At 45.0% G+C, this 24,305-nt stretch overlaps 1 protein-coding gene across 17 annotated transcripts in view; it reads right to left on the bottom strand.

Moving 5' to 3' along the window:
- Positions 1-24,305, bottom strand: part of ZFR2 (zinc finger RNA binding protein 2) — a 119,852-nt gene that overhangs the window by 74,576 nt on the left and 20,971 nt on the right. For all 17 annotated transcript variants that reach the window (XR_012896744.2, XR_012896743.2, XR_012896745.2 and 14 more), the window contains 4 exons: positions 18,174-18,420; positions 16,996-17,110; positions 4,271-4,489; positions 3,883-4,175 (listed from right to left, as the gene is read on the bottom strand). Coding sequence is in view for 13 of the 17 variants with exons in the window: in XM_075903323.2 (XP_075759438.2) it covers positions 3,883-4,175; positions 4,271-4,489; positions 16,996-17,110; positions 18,174-18,420 (874 nt within the window). In the remaining 4 variants the exon portion in view is untranslated. The remainder of the gene's footprint in view (positions 1-3,882; positions 4,176-4,270; positions 4,490-16,995; positions 17,111-18,173; positions 18,421-24,305) is intronic.

The raw sequence follows: 24,305 nt of genomic DNA, 5'->3' as shown, positions 1-24,305 counted from the left end.
ATATTTTCTCAATTTGTTTCCCGAACAGAAAGCTCAAATACTGGACTGTCCGGTTCAAAACCGGACACCTGGCAACCCTACACATGTAGATAAATCTATGTATTATATATATATTACTTCATATGACTTGACATTGTGCCTCTCCATATAACCTTGTAACTTTGTATTAGAACCTGAATCCATAGAACCTTGTAACTTTGTATTAGAACCCTATATAAAAAACTTGTAGAAAACTGAGTATATAGTTAAAGTGATAAAAATGTCTTTTGCTAGGAGTAGAATAAGATCTTCCCCCTACTCTCTTCCCCCCCCCCCCACCCCCCCCCCCACTCTGTAATCAATTGCCCTGTTGAATGAATGAGGTGTGAATGAGTAAGACTTGGGAGCCAAGCACCTCCAGACAGCCTCAACAGTTGAAGAGGGGGTGGAAGCCAGACCCAAGGTGTCAAGTGGGCTCAAGATAGAAGAGCAGACATATTGACGGCCTTGGGGATTAGAAGCAGGCACCTTCTTTGGAAAACACCCTCTCTGCAGCACAAAGGGACCAACGGACACAGACCCAGATTTTGAATCTGGGATATATATTTGCATATGAGAGGGCTGCTATAAAAGTGAAGTGTCTTGCAGAGGACCCCGGGTTTCGTCTTGTCACCATCGGAGCATCGATCCGGATCGGCAGAAGCCCGGCTCCACCTCTCCCCCATCTAACTCACCTGGCCAGTGAAGTTAAGGGGAGCAACTCGTTGGTAACAACAGCAAGACGGAGTGTGCTTGTGCATGTGTGTGTGTGTGAGTGCATGAGTGACATATATATCATATCATATGCATATGATAAGTGTTGATTATTCTATGTGTGATCAATAAATGCGGCATGTTGCCTTATCCCCCCTGAAAAAGATCCCGAGTACTTTTTTTAAGTACAACACACAAGTCTCCAACTCCCAGGCAATGGGCTAGGGCAGGAACCAGCAACCTTTCAGAGGCGGAGTGTCGAGATTTGACTTATTCGCCTCTATGTACCGGTCCGAGTGCCGGTTACACTTTTTAAAGTCAATAATAGTCCTACTTACAGATGCTTCATTAATAAATTAAGATGCAAATCTTACCGTTTAGTGCAGGGGTTGGCAACCTTTCAGAAGTGGCATACTGGGATTTAACTTATTCACAGATCTGTGTGCCAGGGGAAAGAAGGGAAGGAGAGGCAAGGGCAGGCTGGGTACCGTGACCTTATTTTCTGAACCAGCTGCAGCTAGTGAGAATGGTTTAATTTAAATTATGAAACACATTAAGCGTTTTAACTTTCTCATGTTACTTTATTTAAAATGAAGTTTGATAAACTAAAATATTAATTTATGTCCAACACAAAAGGTTTCACTGTTTTCTTTATTTATGGCAGGGGTGGGAAACCCTTTTTGGGTGGGGTTCATTGACCCACAGAAAAATCAATTGGGGACCACACAAGTGAGAAGAAAAAAAGCTCCTCCAAAACCCCCTAATGCTTACTGATGTGGCCCCAACTGAGACACCTCAGTCCTCTGGTGCGCCAGTCTCATAGGGTGAAGGGAAGGAGGAGACTGAGGCTCAGGGCTTCCTGAACCAGATTTACTTTTCTGGGATTCTGCAGTTAGTGGATTTTATGGACCTCCTTAGGCTCTGAGGTAGGGACAAAAATGAGGGGTATAGTGAGTGAGAAAGGGCTGCCAGCAAGCAGCTTAGGGATGGGGTGCAGGATCTAGGAGGGAGGTGGGGTGCAGAAGCAGGCTGGGAGTAGGGTGTCTGGCCAGGTGGAGGGAGCAAGAACAAGAGAGGGTGCAGTGTGTGGACAGGAGAGAGGGTGCAGGTACAAGGGACGGTCTTGGAGCAAGTTGGGGGTACTGGGTCTTGGGGGGGGAGGGAACTGAGGGATTGGCGGGTGGAGCTGGGCATGAGGGGGAACCTTACCTGGCTTTGTGCCCCCCTGCAGCAACGACTGCAGCCACGCTGTCCCAGCCGCCCCGGACGGAGGCCCTGCTGCCGCAGCAGCCACCCAGTCCAGGGCCAGCCCCAGAGGCTGGAGGCACCACTGCTTTGGCCACATGGTCCAGGGCCAGCCCCAGAGACTGGGGCCAGTCTCAGAGGCACCACTGCTGCAACCATATGGCCCCGGGCCAGCCCCGGAGGCACCGCGGCCATGGCCATTCAGTCCCAGGCTGGCCCCAGAGGCTAGAGGCCCTGTTGCTGCAGCCCCACAGTCGCTACTGCCACAGCTGCAGCCATGCAGTCCCGGGCAGGACCCAGGGGCGCTGCTGAGAAGCCTCAATCCCAGTGCTGCCTCCTCCCATCGCAGCCTAACCTGCTGCAGGGAGGAGGGAGTGCTCTCCAGTAGCCATGTGGGGGATGAGGAGCAGGGATGAGCTCCCTCCCCATTGCTGCTGAGAATCGGCATGTGTGCGCTAGGCGGCAGGGCCTGGAACTGCTTCGCGGGCCTGATCAAAGCCCTAGGCGGGCTGAACCTAGACTGCTGAGAGGCTTTTGCCTGCCCCTCATATAGAGTCATATCCAGGCAGGTGAAGCAAATACACCTGCCTGTATATAGTGCTTTACATCCTCCAGAAGATAATGTCCATTTACAAAACCCATTTAGGCTTACAAAGTTACAATATTTATAGGACAATCAGAGGAATATTTGAAGTATTTTTAATACCAGTTTTTAGAAGCGTCGGGCACATTTCATTATCACTACTCAATGAACAAACAGGTCTCTCTCAGAGGGAATTATTTTACTGATATTTGGTCTTTTTGTGAGGCAGCAGATTGAGAATGCATACCACCATTGGAATTAAAGGACAAAAAAGCTTACCGTAATTACTATAAAGATAACTAGTACTCTTTAAAAAAATATGAGTTAAACAATGGTTTAAAGCACTCCTACAAGATGGTCATGAATTATCAAACCCGGCACCAATCTACTCACTTGCCATTTATCATCAGCATGATACTCGGAGGTAGGGAAACAGAACCCCAATATTTCACTTACCCACTAAAAAAAATTACAGTTTGATCCAACTGAATGGACAAACAGAATTTTGCAATGCTGGCTTTCAAGTAGTACTACATAACCCAATCTAAGGTAACTGATTTCCCTATGCAAAACTCTGAAAAGCTCGGATTTTTCATTCATTCCAATCGCAAAATGCATTTCATATGGATTGAATTATATTTATGCTAAAAATTGGAGCTCATTTTATTGGATTCAAGAAGTTTCCAGACTAAGCATTTTGGACAAAATCAATTCCTTTGTATTCATAAAACACTTCAAACACTGGGACCCAATCCTAACTTGGGTGATTCTGTGATAGAAGTACTTAACAATTAGCTTCGGTTTTATTCAATTAGAAGCAGTGAACAGAGTATTATTACTACACTCAGCCAGGGTGGGAAAAAATTTTAATGTGGGGTCTCGCCAAGACCGCCAAGGGCCGCATTTCTACCGAAGGGGTTTGGGTTTTGGGAAAGAGGTTGGGTGAAGAAGGGAAATTCGGGTAGGAGACTGGAGTGCAGGAGGGGGTGTGGAGTCTGAGAGGAGTTATGGGTGCAGGAGAGGATTCTGGCCCAAGGGAGGGGCTCTAGGAGGAGGTGCAGGGTCTGGAAGGGAGCTGTGACCTGGGTGAAGGGGGTGCAGAATGTTCGCGTGATGGCTTGAGGCAGGGGAATGGGATGCAGGGTTAGGGGTCATGGGTGCCAGAGACAACTGTGGCCTAGACAAAGGGTGTAGGAAGGGTGCAGGACCCTTGGGGGAAGTGACCTGGGAGAAAGAGGTACAGAGAATTTGGGTGGACATACTGCAGATCAGTAAGTGCAGGTTATATAGAGTGGATACGTAGGTAAAGGGGGATTGCTAACCTGTGGACCAGCACAGCTGATCTTGCAGATGTCACAGTAGTGAAGCTGAGGCTGTTTAGGGGGCCCTTTGGGTTTCAGCAGTTTGTTTTGAAAAGGTGTTTTTTTGCTGAAGCTGTTGCTAGAGTTCGTGGCGATGCTGTTCCCTGTGCTACTCCATGAAGAAGAGCTTGTGGATTTCGGTTGCAGCGGGGGTGGTGGTGGTTGCTGCTGCTGGGGCTGGGGCTGCTGAGGTGGTTGATAGTAAGTGCTAGCTGTTGTGTATGCTGTGGCATCGTAACTGGAATAATGTGATCCTAGAGGCAGAAAGAAAAGGGAACAATTGTATGAGAGTTATAGTTTAAACAAAAATAAATACAGTGCAACATCTGCATGGCAGCTACCTCCTTACCAGAGTATGATGTTGAAGCACAGTTGTATGAAGAGGAGGGGGTGTACGCAGAAATGGAGGAGGCAGATGCATTCTGCTGAACAGCTGTTACTGCTGAGTAGGCATTGTAGCTTGAAGATGTGGCACTCACTGTTTGAACTGGCTTAATTGTAGTCACCTGTCTCTGAGGCTGGCTCTGACTATAAATACCACTAGATTGACTGTAGCCACCTTTGGAGCCTAGAAAGCAAACACAAAGCTCATCTTCTTGCAAAACTGAAAACAGACACATGCGCTCCTTAAAGATTAGTCATCTCTCCTCACTACTAATATATATTTGCTAAACAAGACAAGATGATTTGCAAATGGGTATAATTTATGATGAGAGACTGCAAAACATATTAGCCTGCAAAGAAGTGAAACAGACAGAATTGACCAATCCTTCCCTTTTCCATTCTTTTTATTATGAAAAAGGTCACCTCAGATTAATATCAGGTAAATTTAAGAACCACAGTAAATGAAGGGACTTCTTTTTTCCCTTACCTGTAAGTTTGGTATCTCATAGTGGAACTCACAGCTGGGTAGGTTCCACCCACTGATCCCTGGAGGTAGCTGGCTCTGATTTCAGGTGTAAAAGGGAGACTCCAATAAATCAGATGCAGAACAGGAGACACCCCTGAAGATCTATTCTTAAGCTTTCATATAAATTGGTTAAAACTGGAAAGAGATATTTTTAATGCACCAGTAAGACACACTCTCTTCTTAAAACAACAGATGATTATAAAAAGAATTCATACTTAAAAATAGATATAGAAAGGATTCCTCTGGATTGGTGGATATCCCCCCCTACGAGAAATCAAAATTTTTCTTCTCTCACTCACAAGGACCATCCAACTATCCAGAAGGTTCACTGCTGGGATCTAGCAGGCAGTAAAATAATGAATGTTGCCAGAAACAAGATAATATCCAAAAGGAAGGTGGGGGACACAACATGTTCTAGACTATTTTAATTAAGCTATTGTATATGAACCACAGTTTGCTGAACACTACAGTTAAAGGCTGTCTCCACTGACATGAAACTTTTCAGTGTTGGATAAAAACACACAGACCATGTAGTTGCTTTGCAAGTTTCCTGATTCAAAGCATCAATGATTCCTGTTCAGAAAGGGGAGCTCAGTCTTGTCATGTGCATTATGATTCCTTTGGAAAAATCTTTACTAGGGCAAGGTACCTTTGTTTCATTGCCAGTCTAATCCATATGAAAACTTTGAAGTTTTCTTGTCTATCCTGTAGATCTATCTGACTTCTATGATTTGGTTCTAGCCAAGTAATATTTTTAGGATGCTCCAAACATCTAGGATGTGCAGCAATTTCAGCTGGATTACTTGGTCTGGGACAAAAAGAAAAGCAGTCTCTGACGTGAAAAAATAAATTAGCAATAGGTACCAAATTTGTAAAAGGTCTGAAGACCATTTTGTTTGGAAAGATATGCAAACACTGCATTGACAGATAATGCTCCCAAATGGTCAAATCCAATCTGCTGAGACAGGGTAAATAATTAAGGATGCTTTGAAAAAATGTATATAAAAAAAAGTACTTAGATAAGGGTGCAGAGATGACTGCTGTAGCTTATAGAACTAAGATTAAATTCCAAAATTTAAAATATATTAAATATTCTTTGGAATAGATACAGTTTTAAGGAATATGTCATATAACGAGGAGCATTACTGTTAACTTCTTTCCTGAAGGTGCCACAGGACAACTCATTTTTCCTGAAGATATATATTTTAGTGCTGAAAGTGAAAGAGACAGGAAAATAGGGCTTAAGCCCTATGGAATTCTGAAATGGCTGAATTGAAAGTGCTGGAGGTTGTCTGTGTAACCAACACCTATTTGGCATAGTGTTCTATTACCCTCTAGTGATGACTAGGCCACATGGAGGTGGACAAGCTTTGCACATTTTAAAAGCCAAGTCTTTTTAGCTCAAGCAGTAAAGTCTTGTGGAATAAAACCTGGACATCAAGGTTTGATTCTGCTTCCAATGTGATGAATGATGTCACATCTATAGCGTAAAATCTACACTAAATGAGAAAATGTTTAAAATACCTTGATAAGACTAGATGGTAAAGTTCTTCCTAGATTTTAAAAAAGTATTCTCATATTTTCTGAAAGCATGCAAAGCTTAAAATACCTAATCTCAGATTCCCAACATTCCAGCTTCAAAAAAATCTGGATGGAGAAGAGAGGTTGGAAAGCTGAAATCCAGTAAACCCCCCCAACTTTATGGGTCAAAAAGTGGCTTTAAGAACCATCCAGTTCATAAGATGAAAATAGTATCCATGTGGCAAGAACCTCTCTGGTGGTTTGAGAAGATTTTAGTGGTCTTGTCTGTCTGAAAGGCAGAGAAATCCAAGAGTGGTTATATAAATTTCAGAACCGAGTCTGGTTCAGCTCCAAATGCTCAAAGAACAGTTGATGGGTTAGGCAGATGGCTTCATGATTTAACTTGTCTGACGGAAGTTGCTTTAATTGCTACCTGCAAAAAGTTTCAGCATTTGTGTCCTTTGTTAACAACTTTGGTATCTCCCTACAGGTGTACAGACCCATGGATCTTCCTATTATCAACACTACTACAGGTGTTCTCAAGCATCATTGCATTGTGATCTCCTGACAACAAAAATTACTAAAGGACCCCAAGAAGGGGAACCGGTGCTTCGGCCTGCGCGACCCCTACTGCCCCTGGCAGGGGTTGGGGGAGAGAGAAAGCCTGAGCCCTACCATTCCAAACAGGGGAAGGAGGCAAAACCAGAGACCAAAGGCTTCAGCCCCAGATAGAAGGATTTGTAACCTGAGCCCTTCCACCCAGGGCTGAAGTCCTTGGCCCTCAGCTTCAGCCCTAGTAAATCTAACACCAGCCCTGGAGACTTGATTATAATGGGATTGCAACTCACTTTGGGGTCCCAACCCACAGTTTGAGAACCAATGGCTCTATTAGAACTGAACATTATTTTCAAACTACTGAAACTGCTTTGAGTTTTAAACAGTTAAATTTAGGGTAGACTCTCTTTTTGAATTTTTACACTACTAGTGTTCACATCTCTCCTGGGCAACCCAATCTGATAAGTATCTGTCATCATCTTGACCTAATGTGGCTCTGAATGAGATTTGCTTGCCAAGAGCTTTCCCAATACCAGAACTACCATTTAAATTGCTCTGGTAACACACGATCCAGTTATGTAGCTGGAAGCTCTAGTTTTGCCAGAGCTTACAGAGGTCAGAAGTAAATAATTTCCCATTAAGCAGGGAATTAAGGGATTATGGGACAAAGGGATCAGTTATGGCCTGTATCATCATTTTTGATGATCTACGATAAAGACAATTAGACAAAACTACTACTGAAATCTGTTCACGGGTAAGGTTACTGTGCTGAAGGATGACACACCTTGTCCTGAGATGGAAGTCATTCTGAGAGGGAATTCCATGAGTTTTGGGATAGATACTAAAGCCATATTTCTATAGAAGTTGAATTAAATTTGGCGAGTCTTACAAGCCTTTCTGCATTTTGAAATGTTTTGTTTATTGAGATTATAATGTCTAAATTATGAAATACAAACACCATGACATTTGAGCAAATTGGATAGGAAAATGGAGATAGGCAATGACTGACATCTAGTTTCGGGACTTAAAGTTCCACTCCCAAAGCCTTGTCTTACTAATTCAAAAGAGAGAGGCAGAGATCCAAGCCTCTAGTTTGTTTTGATATCACGACTCTGTAACAGTTTCCGAAATATTGTTCTTGGCAACGGACTAGAGCTATTGCTTCTAGTTTTTCTACAGTCAGAATGGATTGCTGCAGGACTAATTTTTTAGTTCAAATTGAGGAGAAAGGAGGGGAGAAAGGAAAGTGGAATACAGGCAGTCCCCGGGTTACGTACAAGATAGGGACTGTAGGTTTGTTCTTAAGTTGAATCTGTATGTAAGTCGGAACTGGCGTCCAGATTTTGCCGCTGCTGAAACTGATCAGTTTCAACAGCAGCTGAATCTGGACGCCAGTTCTGACTTACATACAGATTCAACTTAAGAACCCCAGGCATCCCCAAGTCAGCTGCTGCTGAAACTGATCAGCGGCTGATTCCAGGAAGCCTGGGGCAGGGGCTTCCTGTAGCCAGCCACTGGTCAGTTTCAGCAGAGGCTGACTTGGGGACGCCTGGGGCAGAGCAGCTGGGGTGCTGCTGGGTTGGTCCAGTAGCGCCACCGCTCCTTGGCGCTACTGGACCAACCCAGCAGCACCCAAGCTGCTCTGCCCCAGGCGTCCTGATTCAGCCGCTGCTGAAACTGAACAGCAGTGGCTGAATCAGGACGCCTGGGGCAGAGCAGCTAGGGTACTGCCGGGTTGGTCCAGTAGCGCCCAGAGCGGCACTATAGGACCAACCGGCAGCGCCCCAGCTGCTGTACCACAGGCGTCCGGAGCAAAGCAGCAGAGCACGGGGGCAGCGGGACAGCCCAGATGTGCCGTGGCTGTCCTGCTGCCCTCGGGCTCCGCGGCTTTGCTCTGCTTTGCTTCCCCTCTCCCTGGTCTGCAGACCAGGGGGACGGGGAGCAAAGCCACGGAACACGCGGGCAGCGGACAGCCCAGACGCGTCTGGGCTGTCCGCTGCCCGCATGCTCCGCGGCTTTGCTCTGCTTTGCTCTCCTTCTCCCTGGCCTGCAGACCAGGGAGACAGGGAGCAAAGCAGAGCAAAGCCGTGGAGCCCGCGTGTTCCGCCGCTTTGCTCCCTGTCCCCTTGGTCTGCAGACCGGGGAGACGGGGAGCAAAGCAGAGCAAAGCTGCGGAGCACGTGGGCAGCGGACAGCCCAGACGCGTCTGGGCTGTCCGCTGCCTGAGTGCTCCGCCGCTTTGGTTCCTCTCCCTGGTCTGCTGGAGACCAGGGAGACGGGCCCCGTTCGTAACTGCGGATCCGAACTTAAGTCGGATCCGCGTAACTCAGGGACTGCCTGTATGCTAAAATTATCACATATTCCTCGCTTATCACCTCTCGTCTCTGTTTGTCTTGTGTTGTACTAACCCAACCACTGAAATAGCTTTAGAAATCCTCCAGAATAGTGGGAGGTGATGAGCTGTCATAAATTAAGAGAGACACTGAGAAAAACTGTTCCTCAAAGGAATTTCCCATTTCTGAAAACAAAGAAAATGAAGAACTGGAAATAAATACTGTAATGTCCATACAGGTCAGTGCTCAAAGTTCATGCAGCAGATCTGATAGCCAAGAGATCCAATCCATCAGCAATGGACAGTATAGTAGCTGATGGTGTCAGGCAAGGCAAGGCAGCAAGACAGGATCAAATGAGGGCAAAAAGACAGTCAGATATGACAGGATCAAACAGAGTCCGAATAGCAACTAACAGGCTTGGTGCTCATAGAATCACAGAACACTAGAGCTGGAAAGGACCTCGAGAGGTCATCGAGTCCAGTCCCTGCCCTCACGGCAGGACCCAGAGCATGCAGCTCTTCAAAGAAAAGATTGTGGCTCCCGCACCCACACCTGTGACTGTGTGAAAGAGACAACTGCGGCATCCAGTGCATACTTCACAATGGCCACTCAAAATGGCCATCATTAAAAGGGCAATGCCTGCTCTGCTCTTAAAAGGGCAGCATCAGGACCTTTTTTTTTTCTTTTTCTTTGGGCTCTTGCTCTGTATCCCCCACTATTTTGGCTCTTCGTCTGTAATAGGTTGACCCCCCCGGTCTAGACCATGCCTGATAGATGTCTCTCTCATCTGCTCTTAAATATCTCCAGAGATGAAGATTCCACAACCTCCCTAGGCAACTAATTCCAGTGTTTAACCACCCTGACAGTTAGGAAGTTTTTCCTGATGTCCAACCTAAACCTCTCTTGCTGCAATTTAAGCCCATTGCTTCTTGTTCTATCATCAGAGGCCAAGGAGAACAATTTTTCTCCCTCCTTCTTTTGACACCCTTTTAGATACATGAAAACCGCTATCATGTCCTCCCTCAGTCCTCTCCTTTCCAAACTAAACAAGCCCAAGACTTTCACTCTTCCTTTGTAGGTTATGTTCTCTAGACATTTAATCGTGCTTGTTACTCTTCTCTGGACCTTCTCCAATTTCTCCACATTTCTTGAAATGTGGTGCCCAGAACTGGACACAATACTCCAACTGAGGCCTAATCAGCGCAGAGTGGAGTGGAAGAATGACTTCTTGTGTCTTGCTCACAACACTCCTGTTAATGCATCCTAGAATCATGTTTTCTTTTTTGCATCAGCATCACACCACTGGCTCACATTTAGCTTGTGGTCCACTATGATGCCTAGATCCTTTTCTGATGTACTCCTTCCTACACAGTTGCTTCCCATTTTGTATGTGTGAAACTGATTGTTCCTTCCTAAGTGGAGCACTTTGCATTTGTCCTTATTAAACCTCATCCTATTTACCTCAAAGCATTTCTCCAATTTGTCCAGATAATTTTGAATTATGACACTATCCTCCAAAGGAGTTGCAACCCCTTCCAGCTTCGTATCAACTGCAAATTTAATAAGCGTACTCTCTATGCCATTATCTAAATCATTGATGAAGATATTGAACAGAATCAGTCCCAAAACAGACCCCTGCAAAACCCCACTTGTTATACCCTTCTAGCAGGATTGTGAACTGTTAATAACTACTCTCAGAGAACGGGAAAAACTAAAAACACAACAAACAGACTAGTAGCACCTTAAAGACTAAAAAAACATGCAGATGCTATCATGAGCTTTCATGGGCACAACCCACAGCCCACACATGACTGCTCCCTGGCACTGCCCCCATCACCACCAATATTGGAGAGGTGGGGAAAGTCTCAGGGGAAGCAGCTCTGTGCATTGTCGTTCTCACAGCTGCAGGGGAGGGTGAGCAGCAGCGCACAGAGCCTCTTACTCCTCCATACCAGAGATGTTCTTGGATTAGGAACCCGCAGAGAATGAAGGTTTAAGTGTATATAATCACAAACCTTTGGTTGGCCTTGGCTGCTTTCCAAGAAGCCCATAGGTCAGGGTTCAAGACCAGGACTTGAGACTATGTCCTCATTTATATCAGGGACTGACATCAGTATTTTAAAAAAATGACTCCCAGAAATCTTGCTGTTATGAAGAGACTGCTCAATTTCGAAGAGTTCTAAAGTTTTTTCTCAAGATAAAGGTCAAACGAAGTTGAGTGAGATTTGAGCTAGCTATCACATCAATGGCCAACATTCTGAACTACAAATTTCTTCTTGCTACATTGCAGAGAAGTGAATTAGAAGAAAAACTTGTGTTAGAGCAAGCATCATTACTCAACAAAAGCTCTTGGTTATTTTGGACAGAGCCTACAAAGTAAAGAGAGCTTTTTTATCCATGACAGAATTCTTGAACAATATACTATACCAGGTCAATAAAGTTTGAGGCAACTCTTGCTCTTAACTTGAAATTTTTTTTTTTAATTTAGAAATCTTAATGCCAGCTGTATGGATGGAGTCTCTTTCTATAATTATGTTCCAGGACTAAGGAGACGTAATCTGAAAATGTATGAAAATTCTCTGTGTTTCTCTTTCTACATCTTGTAGAGTTTAAGATAAGCCTTGCAGAGGAAGCTCTTTGATGGTGAAGTCCTGTATCTATGATTTTCTGAAGACACCAGTGAATACTGCTTTACCTTTGGATTTCCTCATCTTAAATATTTTTGAGAGGCAAGAATGCTTCTTCAGCATTATTTCCATAGTGCAAATTGTCTTCTTAAACACAGTTCTATTCTGAAAAGTGACTTAAAATGTAATCACGTGGCTCTATGTGTACTGTAGTGCTGTATCACATGCATATGGTTTAGAAATATTTCCTAGCAGCCCTCCCTGCAATTTTCACATAGGCTAACAGAATTAAATGCAGGTCTAAACGCAGAACATGGTCTGATTTTTGTCAATAGTACACAAAGGAAAAAAGAGCTTAAGCTGTATTTGCAGAGCTGATAATCACACTGTATTTTTTTCTTTGTAAATTGAAAACATTTAATAATCAACAAGAGACAAAAATGGAATCCAATATAGTGCACATAACACAGAAACAATTTCAGAGTAAAATTGCACTTTAGAAGCACTAAATTATCCCTGTCAAAAGTCATCTGACATGCAAGTCAAGCTCATGTTTGCTGAATAAAGGAAGAGATTCTATACTACTTAGATTTTTTGGATTTTGCCTACACTTCCATCTTTCCTTTTCGGCAATGGAGGTGAAGAGGAAAGATGGCTATTCCTTTCCGGATGAAAAAGAGAAAGGGATTAAGAACTCATCTTTTCACCTTCTTATAACTCTGAACCCAGGACTGCTGGTTCTGTTTCTGTCTGAACTGAGACTAGCCCCTAAAAACAAGAAAAGGAGTACAGAAAAACCACATTCCTTCGTAATAACTTCAGGAGATATTATAACTTTCAAACAATTTGATGCTGACTTTCTTTCTCCAGGATGAAAAAAACAATTTTTAAATATATTCCTGTGCCATCAAACCTTGGTCATAACCAGTTGTTTACGATGGAATTAAAATTTGGCCTTGAAGGAAAAACTTTACTGTACTGAGATGATGGAAGTAGATGGCCAGACACTGCTGAATTGACATTTACTGCCTTTGGCAGTAATGCTTTTAACAGATTGTTTGCCAACCTTTTGGAGGGGCCTTTGTCATCACAGCCCCATGCACTCACTCTCATTATACTGGAAATGGCTTTCCCTAGTGGATCTGCTTTTCTCCTAACCATGAGACTGAGGGAAAAGATCTCACAAAATGGGCGACTTGCCATATGTTGCTAATGCAAAGATAGAGGAAGACTTGAAGCAGGAAAGAGGAGAAAAACAGTTAATAAAGAGCTATTGCTTGGGCCAAAGTGTGTCTTCGGTGCAGAAACAGGGACAGCTCAGCCAAGAAGCGCCTCTCAAGTACTACATCAGAGGCCCAACAAACCACTTCAACACAGCAGAGGAAATACAGAATGCAGGACACAGAAGTGTTCAAGAGACGGGAATGGCTTTCCAGCAGTGGGAGTAAATCTGGACATGTCAGCCAAGAAGGTAAAAAGAGCAAAGTGCTTCAGAAGAGGAAAGCTGAGCACAACAAGCACTGAGGAGAATGGCAGCTCAATTGCATTTGGTTATCAGAACCTCCTCAAACTACCCAAAAATCAAGCCAGCTTATCTCAGGATGAGTGGGAGAGACCTACCCAGCAGTGAGTCTTTTGGATTGACCAATATCACAAAGCATGTAATTAACCTGTAAAAATAACCTGTAAAATTAATTACACCAAAAAGACAGAGAATGGAGTATCACAGCTAATTTAAATAAAAGCTGTATAAATTTATGACGAATAAAATGTGGAAAGTCAAATTTCATTCTTCAAGGATCACTGCAGAGACCAAGAATAAATCCTCCTTCACAATTATGAATACAAGCAATTGGCTGGTTATTTAATGAGGTTTGTTGCCTTCTTCTAAAGCTTCAAATAATCACTGCCTCAAACAGGACACCAGATTTGAAAGACAAATGTTCTCAAATGATATGTCTAATCCTATGTTCTTAAAATGCCCAATTTAACCATCATCCCACATGTATTCATTTTTGAGAGGTAACTTCATACTTCATAATGAAGTATCACTCCAATTCAGGGCCTTAAGGATTCGAGAATAATGAGAAAAAATTCTAATCACCTTCAACAGAAAATTTCTCTAAGAAAGGATATCAGGTCTAAAAGGGAACATCTAGATTACATCCCTCTTTCGACAGACGGATGTAAATTAGGCACTTTGAAATTGCAAATGAAACCAGGATTTGAATTTCCCGTGCTTCATTTGCATAATCACATTATGGGAGCTCTTTCGAAAAAGCGCTATTTAGAAAGCAAAACTGCGGTCTAGACGCAGTTCTTTCGAAAAGGGAAGGCTTTTTCGAAAGATCTTGTAAACTTTAAAATGATAGGTTTACAGGATCTTTTAAAAGCCTTCCCTTTTCGAAAGAACCACATCTAGACCGTGGGTTTTACTTTCAAAGTAGCGCTTTTTCCGAAAGAGCGCCATAATGTGATTATGCAAATGAAGCATGGGAAATTCAAATTCCGGCTTCATTTGCAATTTCAAAGTGCCTAATTTACATTCCTCTGTCGAAAGAGGGATGTAATCTAGACACAGCCAAAGTGAACAGTTTCCTATGTCCATTTACCTATGGCAACTGCTTATAAAACCTTGTGGATGTAGAATCCTTGAAAAATCTCTAGCAAAAAAGGACCCTTGAGTAAAACTTCATAACAAAATGCTTAATATTGTATGTTTTGCTTTTTAAATAGAATTATTTAAACAGCTTTGTTACATATGAAAAAAATTCTGAATCAGAAAGATAATCTGATGCTCAAAATACAGTGACCTAAATTAATCCTGAAGGGAAAAGCAGCAAGAAAACATGAAGAATTTGTAATGTTAAAGATAAATATATCTCCCACAAGGTAAACTCAGTACTTTTGAACTAAGCAGATCATGCAGATTTATTCCAATAAGCTAAAGAGACTTCAGTTATTCACGGAAGTTTAAATCTATTATTTTGGCTACTAGGGGGAACCTATACAGTCACAAAAATAAAATAAATGTTTAGCATTCACTTTAAAGCATGTGAATTCTAATTCCTAGTAAATCACCAAGACCAGATGGTATTCCACCAAGAATTATGAAGGAACTCAAATGTGAAATTGCAGTACCACTGACCAATCATTTAAATCATTTAAACCAATCATTTAAATCAGCTTCTGTACCAGATAACTAGAGGATAACTAATGTGATGCCAATTTTTAAAAAAAGACTCAAGAGGTGATCCCAGCAATTTTATGCCAGTAAGCCTAACTTCAATTCCAGGCAAATGGTTCAAGCTATAGGAAGGAATAATTATCAGACAAATAGATGAACACTATTTGTTGGGGAAGAGTCAACATGTTTTTTTGTGAAGGGAAATCATGTCTCACAAATCTACTAGAATTCTTTAAGGGAGCCAACAAACATATTGACAAAGAAGATCCAGTAGAATAGTGTACTTAGATTTTCAGAAAGCCTTTGACAAGGTCTTTCACCAAAGGGTCTTAAGCGAAGTACAATGACAAGGGATAAGAGAGAAAAAGCCTCTCACCAATCAATACGTGGTTAAAAAATAGGAAAAAAGGATAGAAATAAATGGTCAGTTTTCGGAACCGAGAGAGGTAAATAGTGGTGTCCCCCAAAGATCTGCACAGGGACCACTCTTATTCAACTTATACATAAATGATGTGGGGGGAAATGCGGTTAAACAGAGACGTGGCAAAATTTGAAGAGGATACAAAACTACTTAAAGTAGTGTGGAAACCATTTCATATTTAGCTAGGAGCCATTCTGTATAACAGAATCCATTCCAGTTTCTTGCTTTTGCACATACGCGAGTGAGTGAACTGACCTTCACCAATGTGAGAAAAAGCCAGAAAGATGAGCTCTTGGAATGTGTTAATGAACCATTTTGAGTAGAAACTCTCACTCCCTAAAACCTGTTTCTTTCTTTGCTGATAACAATTTCTCTGAAGTTTGCTTTGATGGAATGTCCTGGCATCAAACTTGTTTGGTTAAGGGTATAAAATACTAGGATTGATTGTGCTAAGCAGCCTTACTGAGCCCGGCTCTGCTGGGGTCACGTTTGGCTCACTCTTTGCCTTACTGGTCAACAGGCTTGAAGAACGGGCTGGACTTTTTCTAACAACTCTTGGGCGCACAGTTTATTTTTCACCTGAAATTTGAGCAGGAGTACTTAACTCATAAAAGGAATGATCTTGCAAAGTTTATTATTTCCATATTTTTATCAAATTCATTCCTCTATAAGCAACAGAATTTCCAGCTTGGTTTCAAGTCACCACTGTGATTTGTATTTATACTCTATCAGTGCATGTCATATGTATGAAGCTAAATATTTCTGCATTCAGATTCTTAGAAATCTTTTTTTGGAGACATTAGGATGAAATAGCATTTGGGCTCAAATTGAGAGTTAGTGAACTGGAAAAAATGAAAACATCATCACAATTTCTCAAAAATGTTCAGACTCTTAAGAGATTTCAGGCATTTTCTGAAGTTGCTAAAGAATCTAATTCAACTACTTTTGACACTTCATCTGCAACTGATATACCCTGTTGTAGGGATGCCAACGTGTAGTCGACTGTACGATTAACCAATAAGCCTAGGTGCCACCTGCTCACCCCTCTCACACTGCTGCCTTTATCAGAAGACAGAGGCTGCTTCATGGCAGCCTTCTTCACCACCCTGCACCAACCTGTCTGGGGGGAGCTTGGACTCCACACCCCACAAACAGGGGCTGCTGCCATCCTGCAGCTGGTCTGCACGGGGAGCTCATTTTTAAACTGGTTCCCCTCGCAGACCAGCTCTCACCTGGCACCCCGCACAGCTGCCTCCAATATAGAGACAGCAGTGCCAGGTGGCAGGCGGCTCCCCAGGAGTGGAGCCGGACTGCACTGGCTGGCTGCCCCGCCCCTGGGGATTATAGAATAGTCGAGCAACTGATAAGAATTCATGCGGTTACTCGACTATTCAATTACCCCATATCTAACATCTCTACCCTGCTGCCAAAAACCTTTAAACATTTTGAACCTGCCAACACTGAACATGCTTTAAAAACACACACTAAAGTAGTGAACACTGGGTTCCTTTGGCACTCACTTGACTGGTAGTAAGAGTCTGTGGCAGTGTGCTGAGGCTGGGTAACAACTGGCTGGTAGTACTGTTTACTGTCATAGCTGCTTGCAGATGTAGATCTTCCATAATTGTAACTATCCTGTACATTAAAACACAATGAATAGTTCTACAGCCTGTACATAAAATTCCAAAAGAAGAAAAAGCTAAAGTATGAACACATAGCCCAATGCTACAAAAAATAGATAATTAAGCATTCTTTAAAAATCTGATAATCATTTTAATACAGTTCAATTAATTGATAGATCCTTCATGCATTTGTCCATATCAGCTGGGGAGAACAGGTCAGTTTATAGTAGAAAAAACTCAAACAGCCTCCCAGATTTCATTCTACAGCTCTTGACTCAAAGTTGATAGACTTTAGGAAATTAAAGAAAATCTACATCCATTCTGGCTCACTAGTAATATGGCTTGATCCCACTGCATTTGCTGCTACAGACTGAACCTCTCTATTTTAGTACCTTCAGGACCTGACCGGTGCCGAATCAGAGAATTTGCTGGACTACAGGAGGTCAATATTCTCTAGCAGCATTACAAACACTTCCACTGCTTATTAGGCTCTTAGAAGACAGGTATAAATTAGAGCTGAACAACAGCACAGATCACTGGGAGCCAGGACTGGTGGCTGTAAACAAGCTTTATGGGACAAAAGGAAAGTTGGACACACCCATAAGTGAACATCTGGCTAACTAACATCATGCCGGACCACAGATGTTGCCGGACCAGAGAGTGCCAGACTGGAGAGGCTCAACTTGTACATAAATATAGTTAGTGCTTTTCTGTATATTCAAACAGGTAGCACATATATAGGAGACAGTACGTCCAACTATCTTGGAAGGATTTATCAGACAGAAATCCTTTAACACCAATATATTAATTTTGTAATTAATATCTATATTACCTTGGTGCCTGGAAACCCTATTAAGGATTGAGCCTAAACAAATGTAACATAACACAGACAGTTCTTGTTCTCTTTTTCCAATTAAAGACTGGATACATGGATTAAAAAACAAACCAAGAAACTCACATCACTTTCATCCTTACTCTGCATCCCAGGCAAAAATGTATACCATGCAGTTAATATGGACAAATGCTAACACAAATTACCAATTCAAGTGTCACCAAAAGGTTTCATGGATTGATACCTGGTAGTTTGGTGTTGTGGTAGGCTGGAGGGTAGGTTCCTGCTGACGAGTACCATAAACATAGTCCTGTGTTGGATGTGATTGGTATGTTCCATAGGCAGTTGCAACTGGCCTGGGAGCCTGCACTGTGGGAGCATAAGATGGCATCACAGTATGCGCTACACCAGAAGCTTGTTGAACAGTGTAGCTTGCCACAGTTGTTGGATGGGAATAAGTACTTGGCGGGTGGAAATAAGCAGGTTGAGTGCTGCAAGACAAGACAAACAATTTAAAGTCTACAGAAGCACAATGTTTTTAAAGTGGGCCAACATTTCATAAGCAAAATCTGACATTTTCATCTCATCAATCGATCTAGTACACATTACGTAAGTATCCTTTGATTAACACTGAAATAAAGTCAATGCTGAAACAAACAATACTATGATTCATAAAACTGGAATTCATATAAAGACAGGAAGGATGTGAAGTAGGAGGACACCAAGAAAACAACATATTTGTGTACAATCACATATCATTATCAACCAGCAACTTTACTGGGGTAAAGTGGAGATTTTTAACTTCCCCGATTTTAGAAAATTAATTCCCATGGTTTGATCCAGGAACAAGTCACTTTGAACCCTTTCTTCCAAAACAACAAATAGTCTGGTAGCACTTTAAAGACTAACAAAACATGTAGCTGCTATCATGAGCTTTCCTGGGCACAGCCCACTTCTTTAGATGACCCGAGTGGATATCCAGAGCCAAAAATTAATAGGGAAGAGGAGGAGGGGGAAAGAGGAAAAAAATGGGAGGGGAAAAAAAAGAGGCAGTGGGTATATAAATATCAAAGGGAAAGCCGAGCTAGTATGTAACAGGCAAAACTGGGAGTCTCTAAGCACCTAAAGACTGGATAGTGCTCTTCCTCTCTAATTCCTAACTAATGGTTCTTATCTCCGTCTTTTAACTATCCAGTCTTTAGGTGCTTATAGACTACCAGTTTTGCCTGTTATAGCACCTCCTGCCCCCTGAAAGATACATAAGTGGAAATAGGCCCCACAGTCACAGGTCCTTCCTTCAGCCAATCTCTGCTCCCTGGTCTTCTAAATTGCCATTTTGGTTCTAACCAGGAGGAGGTTGATGAAGAGGTCCAGCGACTTTGTGGGGCCATGGATGGGTGTGCGTAAATTAATAGGTGAGGGAGAAGTGCAGCTAGAACCTCAAAAAGAGGCTCTAGAGGAGCCAAAAGAGGGGCTGTAACCTGGCACTCTCGAGATAACCATGCACCTCATTCCACAAATGGGGTAAGTGTCAGAAACAGGGATGAACCGTGCCAAGTACACGCCCATGCTCATAGCACTGTGGAGGATTCTCCCGCTGTTGTCACCAGCGGGTCGCAGAATCAAAGTGCAGTAGAGACTGGCTCAGCAGGGCTCTCCACCCTGTACTGGTGGTAAGAGGGTGGCTGGGTGGGACACGAGGGTGGGGAAGTGAAGAGTGTGAAGCACTAGTGTGTGCGGATGACTCTTTGGTGAGTTTCAAAAGGGGACCCAGCTGCAATGTGTGCAGCCCACTCAGATGATTAGGGGAGGGTGGTTGGGAAGGCGCTGGGGGCCAATGGAGAGATCAGGAGGGCCGGGAGTGAGGGGCAGGCGGGGTGCCACCCTCTCACAGGACCCTGTCGAGATAAGGGATGCTTTGCTGCCTGCTGCTGAGGTTTGTCTCCTGAAGTACATGCCGGGGAGAGTACGCAGGGTGGAGAACCCCATGTGCTGGCAAAGTGTCGGAGGATGCACCCGGTCTACCCAGTCATAGTCCAGGAGGTCTCAGATCCTAGTGACTTCTGCCAGGACCAATCTCTGGCACACTAAGGGAAACTCCGCCACCCGAACACAAAGATGGGGATTGTGTAGCAGGGGCTCCATCTACCCCTACGGTGGATGCCAAGGACCTGGTCGCTGAAAGCAACTTCCAGGTCAGGAGGAGGTCCTGGTAGAAGGCCAGCAGCTCAAAGAGATCTTGCAGACCTCTCAAATAAAGGAGCTGCTGGTCATGTTGGAACCCTTGGAAGCAGCGAAGGAAAGCACGCACCAGAGTGCTCCACGTGGGACTATTTGCATCATATAGGAGCCTCTGCAGGGCCTGGATTTGGGAAGACACAGACCTGCATATGCAAACACGTCAGACCCTGTCCTCCCTCCTCCAGGAGAGGATGGAGAACTCCTGCAGAGACCCAATGCAGTCCTGACCAGAAGAACCACAGCATCAGCTGCTGGATCTGAGCCAGGGAACATGGGGTCGAGACCAGAATGTTGAGATGGTGTCAGAGCATGGACAGGACCAGCTAGTTAAGCACCAGCACCCTCCCAAGCAGTGAGAGGCACTAGAGCAGTCCTGTCCATCTCCGCAACCACTCAACCACCTTGGACTCTAAACCTTGCCAGTTCTCTGGTGGGAAGAGATGTGTGGTAGAAAGGAAAACGTCAAGATAGAGCAGCAGAACCACAGTCCACCGGATGGCCTGAAGCGCAGGTGGGAGGGAGCGCGCATACCACCTGGCCCTGACCACCAGGCCAGAGCTCTTGACCCAGTTGACCCAGGCGGAGGAGACCCGTAAATTACTTTGAAGGACTCCACCCGCACCAGATGACCTGGGTCCTGGTCCACAAGAAGCACATTATCAGAGTACAGTGACAGGACCAGCTGCATCTCCAGCTCACAGAGAACCAACCCTGCCAATCTCTTGAGAAGACGACGGAGGAAGGGCTCGATGACCAGAGCATACAACTGACCAGACAACAGACAGCCTCGACGTACTCCCTGCCTGAAGCTGACCAGTACGGTTAGGGTCTAGTTGAATTTCACCAAGCATTCTACAGAAGTGTACAGCACCTGGAGAACCGCCCCCCCCCCAGTGGGGCCCAAAGCCAAAGGCCCACAGAGTGCCCAGCAGGTAGCTGTGGTCCATCCGGTTGAAAGACAGACCATCCCTACACCCGAGCGCTATGAGATCCCAGACCAGACAGAAATTATCGAAGATGGTACAGTCCAGGATGGTGGAGGTCTGCTCTGGATGGACCGTGTCTGCCAGCACGGACCCCAGTCTCAGTGAGATAGCCTGGCAGTGATTTTATAGTCCATGCTGAGGAGCAAGATGGGACGCCAGTTCCTCAGATCATGCAGGCCCCCCTTCTTAGGTAACAAAGTGAGCACTTCTCGCCTTCACGATAAAGGGAGGACCCCGCTCTCCAAAGACTCAGCTCAGATGCTGGCAAGATCCGGGCTGAGGACATCACAGAATCATAGGACTGGAAATGATCTCAGGAGGTCATTAAGTCCAGCCCTCTGCCCAAAGCAGGACCAATCCCAACTAAATCATCCCAGCCAGGGCTTTGTCAAGCTAGACCTTAAAAACCTCTAGGGATGGAGATTCCACCCCCTCCACATGTAACACATTCCAGTACTTCACCACCCCCTAGTGAATTTTTTTCCTAATATCCAACCTAGACTTCCCCCAGAATACGTGGTAGAACTCCATAGTCAGCCTATCCATGCCCGGGGACTTATTGGTGGGCATGAGACAGAGGGTTTCCAAGAACTCAGTCAGAGAGAGAGGAAGCTCTAGCCAGCCCTGGTTGCCTGTGCAGACTGTTGGATGCGAGAATGAACAAAGGTGCCCTGGGCCCGAAAGTTATCAAGGGCCCGGAGTTCCTCCCGCCTCTCCCAGTACATTCCGCAGAGGGGTGGATCTCAAGGGCAGGTGGCAAGATGCCTTTCTAGCTCTAAAACCTCCTGTTCCAACTGCTCTATCACTGCATTCCCCCACCAACTGGCCTCCTGGGTTTAGTTGCAACAAGAGTGCGCACCTTTCCCACATCCCACCACCGCTTTGCGGAGGGAAAGGCACACCGCTGCCCATGCCAGGCCAGACGGAACTCCTAGAAGGACATTACGAAGCCCACATCCCCCAACAAGCTATTGTTGAAATGCTAGTAGGCCAGCCCCAGACCCTCCACGGAGAGAGAGGCCACCACGGCTAAGCGGTGGTCCGAGAACAGGGCCAGTCGAATGCTGGAGGAGTGGGCCCGAGAAAGATGACAAGAAAGATTAATGCAGTCCAATCGGGATTGAAATGACTGTTGACCCTCCACCCAGACAAAGGTGAATGCAGTGTCCTCAACAAGGTGGAGGTTGCACCAGACATTCACTCAAGAGGATCCAGAGAGCTAAGGAAGGCAGACGCCTGCTGGAAGAAGTGGAGCCTCTCCAGGCTGAACATCGGGGCATAGATGCTGACAAGATTTAATGTCAGCCCCTCCACCCGAACCTGGAGGAGCAGCAGATGACCCTGCACGACCTAGGCAGTCCCCAGCACATCGGGCTGTAGGCTCAAGGAGAACAGGGTCACCACTCCAGCCTAACAGGCCAACAGATGGCTGAAATAGATCCTGTCTCCCAAATCAAGCTGCCAGTCAGCCTCAGCACCTGGAGCGGTGTGGGTCTCCTACAGGAAAATGACAGAATACCCCTCCTCCTGGCAGACACCCAGCCTACTGCCCTAGGTGTTCAGAGTGGCAAGGATGAAAGGCAGCATTGAGAGGGCTGGGGAAGTTCCTCGCTGGCAGGAGTGCTGGCAGTCCCCACTGGGCCCCACAGTAAACTGACCGTACTCAAATGTGAGGACATCATGGAAGCTGCAGGCCCGCTGGTAGGTCACATCCTCCCGTGGCCCAGTCCCTTTACCATCCCCCAAAATGGCCCTTATAGTCTGGAGAATGAAATGGAAGTCTCCCCGGTGCTGAAGGGCAAGAGCCACATGTTCTTGGAACCATGGATGCCTTCTAAGAAGTTGCACATTTTGCCCATCAGCGCATTGGACGTTGTGGCCTCAGGCCTCGAACGTCTTTGGGCCAGACTCCCCTGCGAGCCCCACAACCAATCAACATAGGAAAGCACGGACCCTGAAGTCCCTGCTGGGAAGATGGTAGAGGCAGTAGCAGAGGGAGAACAGCCCCAGACATACTGGGAGCAGAAGAAACTAAAACCACCTCTCAGGGGCCAACGTCTGAACTGCACATGGCAGCCCCGGGGGCAGAGGTGAGGAAGGGGATCAGGGAGAGGAGAGGAGAAAGGAGAGTTAAGGAAGTAAGGGGAGGAGGAGAAGGGGGATTAGGAAAAGGAGTAAGAGGAAGGGGAGCAGGAGAAGGACTGGAAAATTCAGTTGGGAGAGGGTCTGAGCAGGGAACAAGAGTGGGATGGGGGTTAGGAGCAAGAACAGGGTCAGAATCCTCAGTGGAAGAGGCACCGGGCTGTGTGCTTCCTCGCATGGCAGGAGATCGGCAGCGGTGGAGGGGGAGGTTAGTGTCTCCCCAGTGCCAGGCCCCAGTGCGACAGGGAATGCTGCACCTGCATTTCTGCTATTGGGGGCAATGGAATCCCTGGGGCTAATTGAGCAGGCCTGCAGAGTCAGGCCAGCCTAGACTAATTAGGACAGCTGGGGTAATTAAGAAAACCAGGTCAGACTGGCTATAAAAGAAACTTTGCCTACAGTTGGGGCACTCATATAGCTGAGAGGATGGAGGAGGGCAACGCTGAGAGTAGGAGGAAAGGACATGACAACCAAACACTAGGGCTGTGTCTAGACTGGCAAGTCTTTCCGCAAAATCATCTGCTTTTGTGGAAAAACTTGCCAGCTGTCTACACTGGCCGCTTGAATTTCCGGAAAAGCACTGACGATCTATTGTAAAATCATCAGTGCTTTTCCGGAAAAACTATGCTGCTCCCGTTCGGGCAAAAGTCTTTTTTTGAAAGACTTTTGCACAAAAGGGCCAGTGTAGACAGCACAGTAGTGTTTTCCGCAAAAAAGCCCCGATCGCGAAAATGGCGATCGGGGCTTTTTTGCGGAAAACCGTGTCTAGATTGGCCACGGACGCTTTTCCGCAAAAAGTGCTTTTGCGGAAAAGCATCCTGCCAATCTAGACGTGCTTTTCCGAAAATGCTTTTAATGGAAAACTTTTCCGTTAAAAGCATTTTCGGAAAATCATGCTAGTGTAGACGTAGCCTAGGAGGACAAACCAGAGAGAAGGAAAATGCTGGGGAAGGTAGCCCAGCAGTCTTAGAGCTGTCTTCTAGCAGGTGTTGGGGATTCACACAGGC

This window comes from Pelodiscus sinensis, chromosome 32, assembly GCF_052426305.1.
Source record: "Pelodiscus sinensis isolate ZL-2025 chromosome 32, ASM5242630v1, whole genome shotgun sequence".
Lineage (NCBI taxonomy): Eukaryota > Metazoa > Chordata > Testudines > Trionychidae > Pelodiscus > Pelodiscus sinensis.
The sequence above is the reverse complement of the archived record's forward strand: the minus strand, read 5'-3'. Positions and strand labels throughout refer to the sequence as shown.